Source organism: Pelophylax lessonae (assembly GCF_965119305.1).
Source record: "Pelophylax lessonae genome assembly, chromosome: 1".
Taxonomy (NCBI): domain Eukaryota; kingdom Metazoa; phylum Chordata; class Amphibia; order Anura; family Ranidae; genus Pelophylax; species Pelophylax lessonae.
Window position 1 is genome coordinate 803,513,524 of NC_138768.1, and position 18,302 is coordinate 803,531,825.

At 44.3% G+C, this 18,302-nt stretch overlaps 1 protein-coding gene across 1 annotated transcript in view; it reads left to right on the top strand.

Annotated features, from left to right (window-relative positions):
* Nucleotides 1-18,302, top strand: part of LRPAP1 (LDL receptor related protein associated protein 1) — a 71,956-nt gene that overhangs the window by 13,214 nt on the left and 40,440 nt on the right. Inside the window, exons 2-4 of the mRNA XM_082256453.1 lie at nucleotides 11,466-11,610; nucleotides 12,378-12,502; nucleotides 17,229-17,349. Of these exons, the coding sequence (XP_082112579.1) occupies nucleotides 11,466-11,610; nucleotides 12,378-12,502; nucleotides 17,229-17,349 (391 nt within the window). The remainder of the gene's footprint in view (nucleotides 1-11,465; nucleotides 11,611-12,377; nucleotides 12,503-17,228; nucleotides 17,350-18,302) is intronic.

Genomic DNA, 18,302 nt, shown 5'->3' on the forward strand with positions numbered 1-18,302 from the left:
CTTTCCCCGCCTATTTTGGCAGAATTGTCGCTAAATACTGGGGACGACCAAAGCGTCTCTGTCTGTCTGTCTGTCTCTTCTCCCCGGAGCGCTTAAAGGGTCTGTTTGGGCGATGCAAGACCTGTTCATTCAAGGGGCGATTGTCCTTTTCTGACTTCAGAACGTTTTTAGGGTTTTTACTCAAATCTGTCTACAGTTCCCAGGAAGGAAGGCAAGGGGCATCCAATCCTGGACCTCAAGGCGCTGAACTGCTTTGTGCGGGTGCAGAAGTTCAGGATGGAGTCCATTCGCACAGTGGTGGCATCTCTGCATCAGGAGGATTTTCTTGCCTCTATTAACCTCAAGGATGCTTACCTTCACATTCCAATATGTGCTGGTCACCAGCGCTTCATCCGCTTTGCCATGTCAGAGGAGCATTATCAGTTTGTGGCGCCACCCTTTGATCTTTCCTCTTCTCCTGGGGTATTCACAAAAATGTTGGCCCCGGTGCTAGCATTGTTACGCCAGCGGGGGGATAGGGAATACTAGGCTACTTGGACAACTTCCTTCTGCAAGCGGAGTCTCCTACTGCTCTGGTGGAAAACCTGGATATCACCATATGAACTCTGAGGGAGTTTGGCTGGTTTCTGAATTTTCAGAAGTCTGCTCTGGTTCCGTCCACAAAGCTGAACTATCTGGATCTGACTCTGGACTCGTCCTTAGCCAGAGTGCTCCTACCTCTGAACAAACTCCAGAATTGCAGGTGACAATTCGTCTCCTGCTGTCCAGCAGATATAAAATACGATTCCATACAAGGTCCCTGCAATGGGAGATTCTGGCCTAATGGGACAAGACTCCACAATCTCTGGACAGTCAGACCCGCCTGAGCGAACGAAGGAGTCCCTGATCTAGTGGCTTCATTCTCCAGTGCTTCGGCTGGGCAAATCCTTCCTCCCTTTGTATTGGACAGTGGTCATCCCGGATGCCAGCCTGTCTAGCTAGGGAGGCATCCTCTGCAAAAATTCTGCTCCGCAGCTCTGGACATTGAAAGTCCAGACTACAGATCAATGTCTTGGAACTCTTGAGCAATCAGACTGTGCCTGGACCATTGTACGGATCACCTTCAGGGATGTCCAGTGCGCATTCAACCAGACAATGCCACGGCCGTGGCTTATGTCAATCACCAGGGAGGCACAAGAAGTGTCCTGGTGGCTCTGGAGATAGCCGACATTCTAAGGGGGACGTCATGTGACCCGCGGCCATCTTTGAACTCCTCCCGGTCTGGCTGGTGTGATGCACGCTCTCTTGCAAGCTCTGCATTAATGTGTGAAGTTAATCTTTTAAACGTTGTTGTAATCATTTGTGCAATAAAGTATAGTAATAGTTTATACAGAGAGCGTTTAGATCGCCTATTCTGTTTTGCATACACCACGGACATACTGGTCAGATCATCTGTGTGAGGAATGCAGTTTACTCTGAGGATTGGAAGTTCACAATTTGCTAACTAAGGAGAGGAGGAGTGATGTTTATTTACTTATCCAATTGATGTGACATGCTGTTTGACCCTGTAGGGTCTCAAAGATAAGGTGAGCTGCAGTGGATGCTAGGTGGTGGGATCGCATGAGCACTCCTGTGGACACTGAATTGCATGAAATCGCTCTAGGACCACTTACCACTGGAGACAGTCCATCTGTTTGATATTGACACCTGAATTCTTTGAGACTTTTTTGATTGTTTTACCATCATGATTGCGCTGCACTGTATATTATGACATTCTAAGGTGGGCAAAACTGTTCGTTCCAGCCCTCCGCCGTACACCTTTCCGGGATGGAGAACTGGCAGGCGGATTACCTCAGTTGGCAGGCGTTAGACCAAGGGTAGTGGTCCCTTCATCCGGAGGTGTTTCATCAGTTGTGTCTCTGGTGGGGCATCCCCGAGGTGGATCTGTTCACATCTCGGCTCTGGCAAACGCCACAGACATGCTGGTGGCCCCATGGCGTCAGTATCGTCTGATTTTTACACCTTCCCTCTTCTCAAGCTTCTGCCAAGACTTCTACTTAGGCTCGAGGCAGAAGGGATTTTGGTCATCTTAGTGGCTCCGGACTGACCTCGCCGGGGTTGGTACGCCGATTTTGGTGTGGCTGGTCGCTGACGTTACTTGGAAGCTTCCTCTCAGGGAGGATCTGCTGTCCCAAGGACCAATCTTCCACCCTGCTTTACAGTCGCTGGCTTTGACAGCTTGGCTGTTGAACGCCAGAGACTGATGAATAGAGGTTTGTCTGAGCCGGTGATTCCAAGGCTGTTAAAAGCTAGGAAATCTACTTCTAGGAAGATCTACCATCATACGTGGAAATTGTACATTGCGTGGTATGAGTCTCTATTGGGGTTCATCCTCCCTCTTTCTCGGTGGCTCGGATCTTTACCTTCCTTCAACGGGGGGTTGAGCAGAAACTGCCCTCGAGTACTATCAAGGGTCAGTTTTTGGCCTTAGCAGTCTTCTTTCAAAGGCCTTTGGCCACATACTCCCTGGTGCATACTTTTTCATCAGGGAGTTAGGCATTTGGCCCCTCCAGTGTGGTCTCTGTTGCCACCATAGGATCTCAATTTGGTGCTTTGAAGCCTCCTTTTGAGAATTTTCAGGAGATTCTCCTGTTTACGCTGTCCTGAAAGGTGGCCTTCTTGGTGGCTATCACCTCTGCTCACAGGGTGTTGGAATTAGCAACATTCTGTCGTTCACCTTACTGTTGATTCACAGAGATAAGGTGGTTCTTCGTCCCTGTCCGTCGTTCCTTCCAAAGGTTGTCTCTGATTTTTATTTGAATGAAGACATTGTGTTGCCTTCCCTGTGTCCCAGGCCAGAACATCCGAAGGAAATTGCCTCGCATGCCTTGGATGTGGTCTGGGCAATAAGGGTGTACCTGGCAGCTACAGAGTCTTTTAGGAAGTCGCACTATTTGTGCTAAAGAATGGGCCTCGGAAAGTGTTGTCCGCTTCCTCTGCGACCATTTGAAGATGGATCAGACAGACGGTGATCCGGGCCTATTCCATCAGGGGTCAGGTTCCTCCTTTCCCTGTCAAGGCACCCTCTACTCAGGCGCTCCGTGCCTCATGGGCCTTCAGTCATCAGGCGTCAGTGACGCAGGTTTGCAAGGCAGCCTCCTGGTTGTCGGTGCACACTTTCACAAAGCTCTATAAAGTGGATGTGTTGGCATCTGCGGATGCTTCCTTTTTTGGCCGCATGGTTTTTGCCGGCTGCTGTTTAGAGGACCTGGTCCTCCTCTGAGGGTGTATATTATTAATAATAATAATAATAATTTATTATTTTTTTTTTCAGTTGAGCTCCTGGCTACCTGGTTGGCTATAGTTAGTCTTGGGAATTTCTTTTTCGCTGTTCCCACCCATCATGTTTAACACTGCTTTGGGACATCCCAATAGTTAAGAAGATCAGGAGCTGTTTGTCAGTGAACAAAAGAGAAATGGGATTTTTGACTTACTTTAAAATCCATTTCTCTGATGTTTATTGATGGGATACAGCACCCACCCCTGTGTGGAGTTGTAATTCTTCTGACACTGTAATAAAAAAACTGAGTACCTATAGCAGAGAGGGGGAGAATACCCCCTCTGTGACTGCCCATAGGCATAGCCAGCCTTTTTTTTTTTTTTTTTTCTTTGACGAATGTCCTACTCCTGTAGGGGGCAGTACAACCAAATGGTTAAGAAGATCGGGAGCTGTGTCCGTCAATGAACATCAGAGAAATGGATTTTACTGTAAGACAAAAAATCCAATTTTTCCATCACTGCCTTAACCCTCTTTGGCATGGAGTTCACCAGAGCTCCCCAGGTTGTCACTGGAGCCCTTTTGCACTCCAAGATGACATCACGGAGCTGGTGGATGTTAGAGACCTTGCGCTCCTCCACCTTCCATTTTGAGAATGCCCCACAGAAGCTCAATAGGGTTTAGGTCTGGAGACATGCTTGGCCAGTCCATCACCTCTAACCTCAGCTCCCTTAGCAAGGCAGTGGTCATCTTGGTGTGTTTGGGGTTGTTATCATGTTGGAATACTGCCCTGCAGCCCAGCCTCCGAATGGAGGGGATCATGCTCTGCTTCAGTATGTCACAGTTCATGTTGGCATAGTTCATGTTGGCATTCATGGTTCCCTCAATGCTGGCAGCACTCATGCAGCCCCAGCCCATGACACTTCCACCACCATGCTTGACTGTAGGCAGGACCCACTTGTCCTTGTAATCCCCACCTGGTTGCTGCCACACACACTTGACACCATCTGAACCAAATAAGTTTATCTTGGTCTCCTCAGACCACAGGACATGGTTCCAGTAATCCACGTCCTTAGTCTGCTTGTCTTCATTAAAATGTTTGCGGGCTTTCTTGTGCATCATCCTCTTTAGAAGAGGCTTCTTTCTGGGACGACAGCCATGCAGACCAATTTTGATGCAGTGTGCGGCATATGGTCTGAGCACTGACAGGCTGACCCCCACCCCTTCAACCTCTGCAGTAATGCTGGCAGCACTCATACATCTGTTTCCCAAAGACAACCTCTGGATATGACGCTGAGCACCTGCACCCAACTTCTTTGGTCAACCATGGTGAGGCCTGTTCTGTGTGGAACCTGTCCTGTTAAACTGCTGTATGGTCTTGGCCACCATGCAGCTCCGTTTCAAGGTCTTGGCTACCTTCTTATAGCCTAGGCCGTCTTTATGTTGAGCAACAATTCTTTTTTTCAGGTCCTCAGAGTTCTTTGCCATAAGGTGCCATGTTGAACTTCCAGTCACCAGTATGAGAGAGTGAGAGCGATAACACCAAATTTAACACACCCGCTCCCCATTCACACCTGAGACCTTGTAACACAGCGGGGAAAATGGCTAATTGTATCCAAGTTTGGATATTTTCACTTGGGGTGTACGCAGTTTAGACATAAATGGCTGTGTTGAGTTATTTTGAGGGGACAGCAAGTTTGCACTGTTATACAAGCTGTACACTCACTACTTTACATTGTAGCAAAGTGTCACATGAAAAGATATAATAAAATATTTTAGGGATGCACCGAAATGAAATTCTTGGCCGAAGCCGAATAGTAATGAAATGCTTGGCCGAATACCGAACGCAGTGTTTCGCATTTTTTCCATTTATTTTGCCAATTTTTAGGGGGCACGCTGATGGGCACATTTTATGTTAGGGGGCACTCTGATGGGCAAAACAAAACATTTAAATCAGCGTTGCTCTTAACATAAAATATGCCCATTAGCGTGCCCCTTAAAATAAAATATGCCCATCAGAGTGCCCCTTAACATAAAATATGCTCATCAGCATGTCCCTTAGCATAAAATAAGGGGCACGCTGATGGCCACATTTTATGTTAAGGGAGCACTCTGTTGGGCACATTTTTTTTCTTTTTTTTTTTTTTTTTTAAGGGGCACTTTATAGGGCACTCTAATGTAATGAGCATGGAAAGTGGCAACAACATATGGCAGTCTGCACACTAATGCTTGTGCAGCTGCCAGCTACCGTATTCTCCCCCAAATGTGCTCAGCTCCACATCACATACCTGAACTGCAGCCAGAGCCAAAAGCCGCGAACAGGGGGGCGGGGCGTGGACCTAGTGTGAAGGAGCCGCAGTCAGGAGCAGGGGGCGGGACGCGCGCGTGACGTCACACCCCCTACTCGCGGCCGGACAGGACACCGGCGGCGTGTGAGAAGGGAGCCGCGAGCCGCAATGAGGAAGGTGAGCGGTCAGGGCGGAAGCTGACATTGTTCGGCTCAAAATTATTCAGCCTTTTGACTTATTCGGCCGAAAGTGCTATTTTCTCTATTTTCGGCCGAATAATGTTCGGCCGCCGAATATTCGGTGCATCCCTAAAATATTTACAAAAATGTGAGGGGTATACGCTCTTTTGTGAGATAGAGAGTGTATGTGTGTTTGTATTTATGTATATATTTAATAATGTCTCTCCCAAATACCTGTAGGTCGCCCTCATGCAGTTACTTGCTCACTTAAAGCAACAATCCTTGGAGATGGTGTTGTGTCATGGATGGCCTGTGTGAGTCACGTCCCACCCTGTTTATATAGGGGGAGATCGGCACCAAAAAACTCTCGCTTCTTCGCCCGCCCCGCCTTCGCCGTCTCCAGCATAGCAAACGCCAGAGATTCGGCTAATTGGAATGTGCTACCGCGCATTTGTGGTAATGGCGGGGTGGGTGGCCAAAGCCGTCCCTCACCCACCTAACCTCGCTCTCCTCTCCCTACCGGCGGAGGAGGCGAAAGCAGGGGGAAGCTTAAATGTTACTGCCACGTCCTGCCACGAGCCTGTATAACCGAGATCCATCACCGTACCTCATCATAATGGCTTACGGCCATCTTATGGGCTCATACCAGAATAAACAATAGGCAGACATCCGTATCGCCATCTTGTGGATAATAGTATAAACCACATCAAAAAATGTTTTGATCATCCAAAGGATATATAGAAAATTCCACAACCATGGTCCTAAACTGTTTAAACCCCATAATAAAGCTAAAAACCGAGGCGGATCACACACAAATGTGTTAGTAATGGTAGTACCCTTAATGGTCCTGATCCTTAAGAAGTAATTAGTAATATCATCCTATCCAGTATAATTGGGGGGGGGGCGAAATCAAGGCCCCCCAAATACATTGACCTACTATTTAGGCTCACACACTTCCCCCCCCTCCCCAGTGGACACCCCTGGCCCTAGACAAAATGTAAACCCAGCCATATTGTACAAGTCCAGCATGCTCAAGGTGTATCTGCCACAAAGGAGAGAGACTTGTTCCTCCACATAAACTTTCAATAGACCTAAAATAGGCAACAATATACAACTGTGTGTTTTATTATGTAAAGTAGATTATTAAAGGTACTAAAACCCCCTCTAATTTCCAACGTTAAGCACTCATGATGATTAGTATGATAGGATTGGGAAGATTTATAGGAAAGGTTTTATAGGATTTCTAGGTGTAGCAAGGTTTTCAGGCCTGTGGCCTGATGTGGGTCTGCCATTAGTACCAGAATCCTCTCCAGCCCATGTGAGCTGAGTACCCAGGTGTGAGAATTGAAACCGTGACAACTCCGGCATCTTTGTTTGTGGTTTTTATTATAAATTAAGGGGATGGGAGGAGGGAATGAGTGGGATACTCCTCTCGGCTTGAACTAATTACAAGTGGGACTTTGATCCTGGAAAAATGCCCGTTGGAGCTTCCTTAACGCTAGCCAGCACCAGCTAACGCTCACGGACTCTGAGAACTCTCTGTACAACAGAGGAAGTGTTGAATCCCCGACCTATAGTCCAGTAGATCCAAGACTGAAAACTGTAGAACTTCTGACACTGTGTAAGTCTCTAAACTTTCCCCCGCCTGGCACAGCTTGAGGTAGTATTGTGTAGAACTCCAAATAGCTAGCACTGTAACTGGCACACGCAATACAATTCAAGGCCCAGACTGCTGGCGCCCCTGTAACATAAATGTCAAAGTAGCGTAGCTTTGCATTAGCGGGATATGAAGTGATCTGTAGAAATAGTATAATTGTAAATGTAGTGTCATTTTGGGCTATTAAGAAATAGTATTTATTATCAGTCAATATGTCCTTTTTATTAGCATTTGAAAGGACAGAGCTGCTCTCTGGGATAGAGTTGACACCTGGGTGCTAATTAAATCCGCAGGGGGGTGACGATAGGCTCCCAACAGTCTGCAAGATTTGAGTGGTGTCATCAGATCAAAGGAATGTATTTTATCTCTCATAAAAGTTAAAATATTAGTGGCAGAGAGATAAAAATAATTCCTTCTTGTGGCTCATATGTTGGGCTACAAGTACATGTAAATCTGTGTCTGTGGCATGTGTGGGGTCCGAGAGAATTGCGCAAAACTGTTATATGGCGCTTGATTGCTGCAGGCAAGCGGTGTTTGGTACTGTCGCAATCAGACCGATGCGCTGGTGTCAGAATTTCTATCCCTGATTCAGCTGTCAACACCATTCTGGGTCAATCAGTTCAGAACACAGAACATAGTGTGGGCTGAGGTGGGGACACCCCCTGGGGTTGATTGGTCAAGGGCTAAAGTCCAGCCCACATCAATATTCCAATAAATTGGGAAACCTGAGATTTGCACATTGTTCTTCCTTGAAGCCAGTTCTGAACTGGGGAGTTCCCACACGATTTCCGGTATGCTTCTACCAAGGATAAGCTTTGGTAAAGTTTTATTTTCTGTTTTATTCCTTTTTATTTTCATAGCAAATTGCCAATTGTGTGTCTTTTTATCTTTTGTGTATTTTTTGTAACTGCTTTTGCTTTGTACTGTATATATTTTTTATGCACTGCCCACTTTCGGGATATTAAATTATAAAATTAATAAGTGACTTCTGTGTACTAAGCTAGGACTCATATCTCTAGAGAGATTGTTGCATTTTAGTGCCTAATTGCTTGCTCTACGCTACATGTCAATCTGTATGCAATTGCACTGTGTGTTGGCAGATTGCATGCAGATTGTAAACCAGACGGAGATCTGCGTGTGTGTGGTGTCCCAGCAGACCAGTCTGAGGACAAACTATTGGGTGGTGGCAGGCTATCGTTTGTGGGTGTGGGGACAGTGGGAAGAGTGATTAACACCAGGGTTCTAGCTTGTAGGATAGCTGGAGGAATCCTAGTAGTGTGTGATAATTGCTAGACTGCTCCCTAACCCTTAGAGTGCACCAGATTGTATGTAAGATTTGTATCTGCCTGTGTGTGGTCTCCCTCTAGTGGTGACCAAAGGCAGTGCAGGCTGTGAAAGTATCACAGTCAGTCTAATTACTCAGTAGGAATTTCCCTTATTCCCTTATAAATCCCAGTCACGAAACCACATCTCGGTTAGCTAGTGGGCGTGGCAAATCATGACAGCCCCCTTTATGCTACTTGAACTCTTCAGGGTCCACTGACTATGTACCCCCTTTACACTTCAGGGTCCTCAACCTAGGTACCCCCTTTACAGCTATCTGACCTTGGATCCCCAAACCTCTTTCGGAGTGGTCCCCTCTGACTCTAGGCAGACCACCAGGGGCAATGCGCAGTACTCACGACCTGTGTAGGCTTTCCTGAGACTGGACTCCTCTCTCAGCACACCGGATCTCCCGCAGCTCAACTCGGCACTCTCAGGCGACCCCCCCCCCCCCCCCCCCCGGACATCCACCTTCCTCAGACAGGAGGAGAGACAGCCGCCCTCTCCTTCCTGGGACTCTGCTCCCGCCAAAGACACCGTGCCACTCACTTCCCCCAAACTTATACCCACTCCCAGAATCCTTTGCAGCCTAATCTGCCTTCTGCGGTAGTTACAAGCTGGGATGTGTCCCCTGATTGGGCTTCCCACACTGCCCTATGAGAAGCCTCTCACAGGAGCCAGTGGGGATACTTCTCCCCCCAGGAGGCACATCTGGAAGCCCTGACACCCTACCTAACAAATCAAAGCCCTGCTGTTAGGCAGACAAGGCTCCCTATCTTTTACCTAGCACCTACCTGTAGGGTGCTACATAGGAAAGGTTTTAAACTAATCTATTCATTCATACTTGGTGGTTTAGTTGCATTAAATTGGGTTACAACGATGTGCAATGTTCATTATTTTTTTAGGGGAGGATCTGCTAACCCCATCTTCATCTTTTGTAATTATACTGCGAACAGGTTCAACACCATTGTCTTATTTATCTTATATATATATATTTTTTTTTTTTTTTTTCTGTAAGCCAGCATTTCTTTATTTAAAAATCCTACTGAATTATGGGTTTTCACTAGCTGTAAGCCATAATCATCAAAATTAAAAGAAAGAAAAATGCTTGAAATATCACTCTGTGTGTAACACATCTTCAGCGGCAAGAAAAAGTATGTGAACCCTTTGGAATGATATGGATTTTTGCACAAATTGGTCATAAATGTGATCTGATCGTCATCTAAGTCACAACAATAGACAATCACAGTCTGCTTAAACTAATAACACACAAAGAATATGTTGCCATGTTTTTATTGAACACACCATGTAAACATTCACAGTGCAGGTGGAAAAAGTATGTAAACCCCTAGACTAATGAAATCTCCAAGAGCTAATTGGAGTGAGATGTCAGCCAACTGGAGTCCAATCAAGGAGATGAGATTGGAGGTGTTTGGTTACAGCTGCCCTGCCCTATAAAAAACACACACCAGTTCTGGGTTTGCTTTTCACAAGAAGCATTGCCTGATGTGAATGATGCCTCGCACAAAAGAGCTCTCAGAAGACCTACGATTAAGAATTGTTGACTTGCATAAAGCTGGAAAGGGTTATAAAATTATCTCCAAAAGCCTTGCTGTTAATCAGTCCACGGTAAGACAAATTGTCTATAAATGGAGAAAGTTCAGCACTGCTGCTACTCTCCCTGGGAGTGGCCGTCCTGTAAAGATGACTTCAAGAGCACAGCGCAGATTGCTCAATGAGGTGAAGAAGAATCCTAGAGTGTCAGCTAAAGACTTACAAAAGTCACTGGCAAATGCTAACATCCCTGTTAGCGAATCTACAATACGTAAAACACTAAACAAGAATGGATTTCATGGGAGGATACCACAGAGGAAGCCACTGCTGTCCAAACAAAACATTGCTGCACGTTTACAGTTTGCACAAGAGCACCTGGATGTTCCACAGCAGTACTGGCAAAATATTCTGTGGACAGGTGAAACCAAAGTTGAGTTGTTTGGAAGAAACGCACAACACTATGTGTGGCGAAAAAGAGGCACAGCACACCAACATCAAAACCTCATCCCAACTGTGAAGTATGGTGGTGAGGGTACCATGGTTTGGGGCTGCTTTGCTGCGTCAGGGCCTGGATGGATTGCTATCATCGAGGGAATTCATTTTTCCTAAGTTTATCAAGACATTTTTGCAGGAGAACTTAAGGCAGTTTGTCTACCAGCTGAAGCTCAACAGAAGATGGGTGTTGCAACAAGACAATGACCCAAAGCATAGAAGTAAATCAACAACAGAATGGCTTATACAGAAGAAAATACGCCTTCTGAAGTGGCCCAGTCAGAGTCCTGACCTCAAACCGATTGAGATTCTGTGGCATGACCTCAAGAAAGCGATTTCACACCAGACATCAAGAATATTGCTGAACTGAAACAGTTCTGTAAAGAGGAATTGTCAAGAATTACTCCTGACCGTTGTGCACGTCTGATCTGCAACTACAGAAAACATTTGGTTGAAGTTATTGCTGCCAAAGGAGGTTCAACCATTGGCAACATTTCATTCTTTGTGTGTTATTAGTTTAAGCAGACTGTGATTGTCTATTGTTGTGCAGAAATCCATATCATTCCAAAGGGTTCACATACTTTTTCTTGCAGCTGTATATAAAATATGAGTGTCACTTTTTGAATTGAATTACTGAAATAAATTGTAACTTTTTGGTGATATTCTAATTTTATGAGATGCACCTGGCTCACAAGATTAATTTTTCTGTCTTTCAGCTCCAGCTTTCTCCTGTAAAATTAGCAGAACTCCACAGCGATCTGAAAATACAAGAAAAGGATGAACTAAACTGGAAAAAGCTAAAGGCTGAAGGACTAGATGATGATGGAGAGAAAGAAGCCAAACTCAGGCGATCACTCAATGGTAAATATTCTCCTATGAGGTCTTCTGACCGTTTTTAAAAATAAATATATATATATATATATATATATATATATATATATATATATATATATATATATATATATATATATATATATATATATATATATATATATATATATATATATATATATATAGGAGCGGTTTTCCTAACTCTAATAACTGAGCCCCTAGAATAGGTGGTTTTACAGTTTGCTGAGATTTATGAGCTCTATTTCTTTGTTGGCATGCCACAGTTTGATGCCATTAAATGTGCCAGTCCCCAGTTTCTGGCTGGGAGAAAGGCTCTGTGTCATGCTAAATCACGATGAATATTAATCAAGAGTAAGGGACAGTTGCCTTGGGCAGGAGTTGGGGTGCAATTATCTGTATGGACAAGATATTCTTTATATATATATATATATATATATATATAATCTCCTTGATAATGCTGCCCCCACGCAAGTGCTACATGTCCTATCACATGGCTGTTTTTTGGAAGCTGCGCAGCCAAGACTGAAGGGTGGATGGGTAAGTTTGGGCATTGAGGGGGATATGTACTTCTATTGTATTTAAATGTCTCTTGCATACCTAATTTTGTCTATTCACTAGTACAGTATACTTTAGTACTTTTTGGTGTATACTTCTGCAAGAAAAACTAGTATATATTGATCTTGTTCTCTGGTAACTAGATTATTGATGGAATACAGTTGGTTTAATCCCTTTGCATAGTATAACTTGTAGTGTCTGATGCTTTGTTTTCCATATAGTTATTTTGGCCAAGTATGGACTGGATGGCAAAAAACAGATGCAAACTGAAGAGAACAACTATATTAAAGATGGCACAGAAAACGATGTGCTGAATGATCCCCGTTTGGAGAAGCTGTGGAACAAGGTAAGGCACGGAGTAGTGTCTTGGGAGCCATATGCAGATTCCAGATCCCAAGCACATGGGTTTCATAAAATCTTTTGAAGACGCTTGGTTTTGTCAGTGCGGTCCAGCAGGAGACTAGAACGATGCCTGTCCTCCGTAGACACTGCTACCAAACTCCACATTGGAGACCAAAGAGGCTGCTGCTTGTTGCTCATAATTTGATCAGTAGATTGATTGTTAGGGGTGATTAAAGCGCAACTTCACCCAAAAGGGGAAGTTCGGCTTGTTGACATTCTTTAACCTCCACTTCCCTCCACTGCTACATTTGGTTCTTTTTTTTGGGGGGAGTGGGTACTTGGTTTTCCCAGGTACCCACTTCTGGTCAGATGTGCCGCAGCGATCTCTGCTGGAAGTTCGCCCCCACCCCTGCAGCCTCATCATAGGTCCCAGAAGACTGCTGGACCATTCATGAAGCACAGCTCGCGCATGCGTATTAGAAAACTGGTTTCCCTTCAGATACCTGCACCTGAAACCAATTGAATAATTGGCTCAGGTAAGGACATCACTGGATCCCTGGACAGGTAAGTGCCCTAATATCAAAAGTCTGCAACTACAGTATTTGTAGCTGCTGACTTTTTTTTTTTTTTTTTTTTTTTTTTTAATAATCCAAATTTAAAAGAAGCGTACAAACATCCTGGTGCAACACTAAAATCCCTCACTAATATTAAAATCCTAAAAAAAAAAGGTTTTACTATTTAGTCCTAGGCAATTGGGGAGAAAAAAAATCAACGCATCTATGCAAAACATGCACATTTCCCTACATTGGTTTTGTTCCTTTTTAAAAATGCTGCAAGCACAGAAGTGTTGTCAGCGCTGTCTGATATCTTTTTTGCTGGCCTACGTCAGCACATCACCCCCCCCCCTTCCCCCTCTCCTCATCTTAGTAACTTTGTCACAAGGGAGGAACTTGCATGCTCTTCTTCACCCAGAAGTGCCACTGACTGCGGAGAAGCATGAGTCGTGTTAAGGGATTTCTATGGTCACAGCATACACATTCATTTTGTAACATCAGTATTGTAAAAAAACACACAAGTAATAGTTATTTTGGCAATCAAATATGAACCAATTTCAAAAATCTCCTTTCCTGTTGTGAGTTCTGCCTGTCTGGTGGCCATCTCTTTCCACAGCTTCCTGGATTCCCTGCATACTTTGCAATTTCTTGTTTACTTTCAGGACTACATATCCCATGGTGCTCTGCTGTCTGCAAGCAGCAATTCCTTTACTGACTCCTTCTAAAACTTCTCCCCTCAGCACTTCTGTAGATCAGAGCTCTGTGAAATGTGTGACACAGCAGTGCTTACTCACACAGCATAGTAATGCGTGTCACAGAATATTAGGAAGTAAATAAAAAAAAAAAAAGAGGGTAGAAAAAAGCACACAGGAAAGGGTAATCAGTGTCCTCAGGGGGAAATTAATAGGGTTCACAAACTGCACTGGTAATCGGGATAGTAAGTAAATCCACATGTGTAAAATTTAACTTGATCTGGCTTCTGAAGCACATTAGAAGGTATTCATATATTAAAAGGCAAAAGCAGAAAAAAGCATGCAAACCTTGTTCAGTAATAAATGTAACATTTATTTTATAAAACGAATGGCAACTTGCATAGGCTTGGCTTGTACTGGTGCAGATCAGGGCAGCAGGGTACAGTTCTGTCTTAGCTTGCTCCCCACAGCTAGTGGCGGGCCTAGAGGAGGTTGTAGCCGCTGTTACTCCTGCAAATGAGATCCACTCACAGATCTGATTCTTCTGGCTGTACCGGCTTGGAAAATAAGGTGCTGGTTGTGTACAGGCATGAGTCTAGGTGGTGAGGCGCTGCGTTTAAGGAGGTTTTTCTTTCATCAAGCCTCAGAGGCTTAAAAAAGAGGGACGTCTTAAAACGCTTTGCCTCACAGCCTCCAAAATGTTTCACCTCGCAGCACAAAAAGTTTGTACAATAATAAAATATTGGTGATACTTTTTTATCCCATTTTTGTAGGTGAAAAATTTGCTGTAATGGGGGGGGAACGAAGAGAAAAAGTTACTGTAATGGTTTTAACGTAAAGATAAATAAGCAATCAACTATTTCAAGTTGTCATACAAATATATATTTGAAATGAAATCTTTATTTTTGGCAGTTACATGGTGTGGGTGGATTTCTGACAGTCACAAGCTGTGTCACTCCCCTCCAGCTTGTGTCTTAGAATAAAAGGGATGTGAAGCCTCCATTAATCTACATGTAATATCCCACCCCATTGTGTTTTAGCTGGTTAGTGGGCATGGAGGAGGAAAGAGGAAGTGGGCTGTCATTTACCACTGTGTATACACCCACATGTGTGACACTATAGTCACATGGGCTGCTCAGATGTGATGGGGAGGAAATGCTCAGCATAGAAACTCACTGAAAACTGAGCATGTGCAGAGCTGCCACCACAGCTGCAAAATCCCGAGCTGAATTGGGGACATGGACAGAAGGTGGAGATAGAACAGCAGGATCAACCAGTGTGCGTGTTGTGGTGGTTTTGTTTTTTTTTGTTTTTTTTCCCCCAGTATACAGAAAACAAGTCTCACAGGGATTGAGTTAGTATGAACAACATATCGTACAGAAATCTTTTTTTTTTTTTTTACATATATTAGAAGTGTAGCAGTGGTGTGTTTATTTTTATATCCATATTCTACAGAGTATCTTCTAATGCCAGACTCTTTGCCCATACATCGCTCGGGGTGGGGTATTTATAGTATCTTTAGCAGTGAGCCGATATCACTAGTTGCTCTGCTGAGCGTCCTCGTAGTTCATTGATTCTTCCAGTCTTTAGGTAACTGTCTGCCCATACAAAATACAGGCAGGCAGCTATACGGAGCTAGACATTGCACCTGCGATCAGCAATGCGCTGCAAGCTCCTTTAAAAAAAAAAAATAAAAATAAATGCACATTGTTTGTTTGTTTGTTTTTTTTTCCCCCTGCAAAAATTTTTATTTATTTTTTATTTAAAAAATTATAAAGGTGAACTTTTATCCTTTTTAGGCTCCTTTCACACGGCCGCTCCGTGTGAAAGGTCCGCTGCGGGACTTTTTTTTTTTTTTTTACCACGGAGCGGATGACATTTCTGTCATCCGCTCCGTGTGCCCGCATATCATCCCATCCGTTTGCGGATGATATGCGGACATAATGTATGTCTATGGCACTGCGGATGTCAGCGGATGACACCGCTGACATCCGATTTTCCTTCCTTTCCGTGTTTTACACGGAAGAAAAAATGGGTTCTGTTCCATTTGTAAAAACAGAACAGAACTGAATGGAGGAAAATCGGGTGTCAGCGGGTGGTATTCCGCTGACACCCGCAGTGCCATTCACTTACATTATGTCCGCAAATCATCCGCAAACGGATTGGATGATTTGCGGACACACGGAGCGGCCGTGTGAAAGGAGCCTTAAGGTACCAAAAACCATAGAAATATGAGGGACTTTGACTGTACATTCTAGGGTATATTAACCACTTAAGCCCCGGAAGATTTTACCCCCTTCCTGACCGGGGCCTATTTTGCGATTCGGCACTGCGTGACTTTAACGGACAATTGCGCGGTCGTGCGACGCTGTACCCAAATGAAATTGACGTCCTTTTTTTCCCCACAAACAGAGCTTTCTTTTGGTGGTATTTGCTCACCTGTGCGTTTTTTTTTTTTTTTTTTTTTTTTTAATGCGCTATAAACAAAAAAAGCGACAATTTTGCAAAAATAACAATATTTTTCACATTTTTTTTTTAATGAAATTCCCCCCAAAAAAATGTAAAAATCAAAATTTTTTTTTTATATTTTTGGCCAATTTGTTTTCTGCTACCTATGTTTGGTAAAAAAAAAAACGCAAAAAGCGTATTTTGAATGGTTTGCGCTAAAGTTATTGCGTTTACTAAGGGAAAGATTTTTGTCTTTTTTTTTTTTTTTTTTATTGTTTTTTAACGAGTAACGGCGGTGATCTGCCTGCGTTTTTTTTTTTATTTATTTTTTTTTTTTTTTTTTGCGGTACTGCGACATTGTGGCGGACAGATCGGACCCTTGACTGACATGTTTGACACTTTTGGGGGTACCAGTGACATTACTACAGTAATCAGTGCTATACATATGCACTGTTACTGTAAAAATGACACAGGGAGGGAAGGGGTTAAACTTTATTGGAGAGGGAGGGGGTTAAGTGTTTCTTACTGTGATTGGATGTGGCTTTGTGTGTAAAAGCACAGATCAACGGTCCTACATAGCAGGGGAGAGTGACAGGCGGCTTTGTTTACATTAGCCGCCTGCCTTTCTCCCTCTCTACCCGACAATTGCGATCACACGCGCCGGCTTCTTCGGGTACGAGCGGGGGCGCTCGCCCCCTATTCGCTCCCAGGCTAGTGACATACAGGTACGTCACTTTGCCTGGGAGGGGCTGACCGCCGCCGTATATAGTCGGTCGGCAAGTGGTTAAGCATCATCTCAAAAAGTATAAAAAAAATCTTGAAATCCTTTTTAAAGGTATTTCAGTTTCCTAGATGCTTTCCGCAGACCTCTTCTTGCTATTAGGCAACAAACCATAGCCAATCAAATGATCTTCATTCTAGCTACATCAATAAAATCGAATTGTTATAGCACAGTTATGTACATGGTTATTTAACTTTGTAATTTGAAACTGCTGAGGTGAATATTCTCATAGAGCAGTCACATTTAATTGTACAGGCAAAGAGCTCTGGGAAATTCTCAGAGGAAGAGTTGGATAATCTGTGGCGGGAGTTCCTCCATCACAAAGAGAAGACCAATGAATACAACATTCTAATGGACACCGTCACCAGGACTGAAGGTACAGTGTGTGTATTTGTTTTTTGTTCCCCTCTAACTGAAAAGAAGGTCTTAACATTACTAAACATAAGCTCCATTCCTAGCAGTGGGAGAGAAGGTCCCATGCAGACCAACTGCCTAACCTGCCTTAGAAGATCGATGACCACCCTTTACTACATTGTGCTGGTAAAGGTTTTCTTGTGTAAGCTTGTATTTGCATTATGTGGCAATTTAAACTGTGAAAGGATTGAAAAAGTTTTTAAGATGTGTAATCTGCTATGCAGTGGCTTTAACTTCTTCCGGCCCGCACTATAGCCGAAAGACGGCTACAGCGCAGGCTCTAATTTCCGGGAGGCCGTCTTTATACGGCCTCCCCGCGCACTCCCTCGAGCGCACATCGGGGGAAAATCTGTGTCGGCCGTGTCCCTTGGACACAGCCAATCACAGATCGTGGTAAATGGCCAATTGCAGCGGCCATTTACCACGTGATCGGCCCATGCAATGAGAGATGATCTCATATGTAAACATATGAGATCATCTCTCATTGCCAGCTCTCCTTCCTCACACAGAGACTGCAGTGTGAGGAAGGAGCAGAGCCGATCAGCCAGTGCCCTGATTACAACAGAGGTAAATAAAATACAATGTGCCCACCATCAGTACCCTCCATCAGTGCCCACAATCAGTGCCCATAGTGCTGCCAGTCAGTGCCCATCAGTGCCTGCTCATCTAGGCACTGATGAGCACTGACTGGCAGCACTATGGGCACTGAGTGTGGGCACTGATGGTGCCGCCCATCAGTGTCCATCAGTGCCACCCGTCAGTGTCCGTCAGTGCCGCCTCTCAGTGCCCAGCAGTGCCACCTCAGTGCCACCTATCAGTGCTCATCAGTGCGGCATATTAGTACCTTATCAGTGCCGCCTCATCAGCGCACATCAGTGAAGGAGAAAAATTTATTTATTTTCAAAATTTACTTGC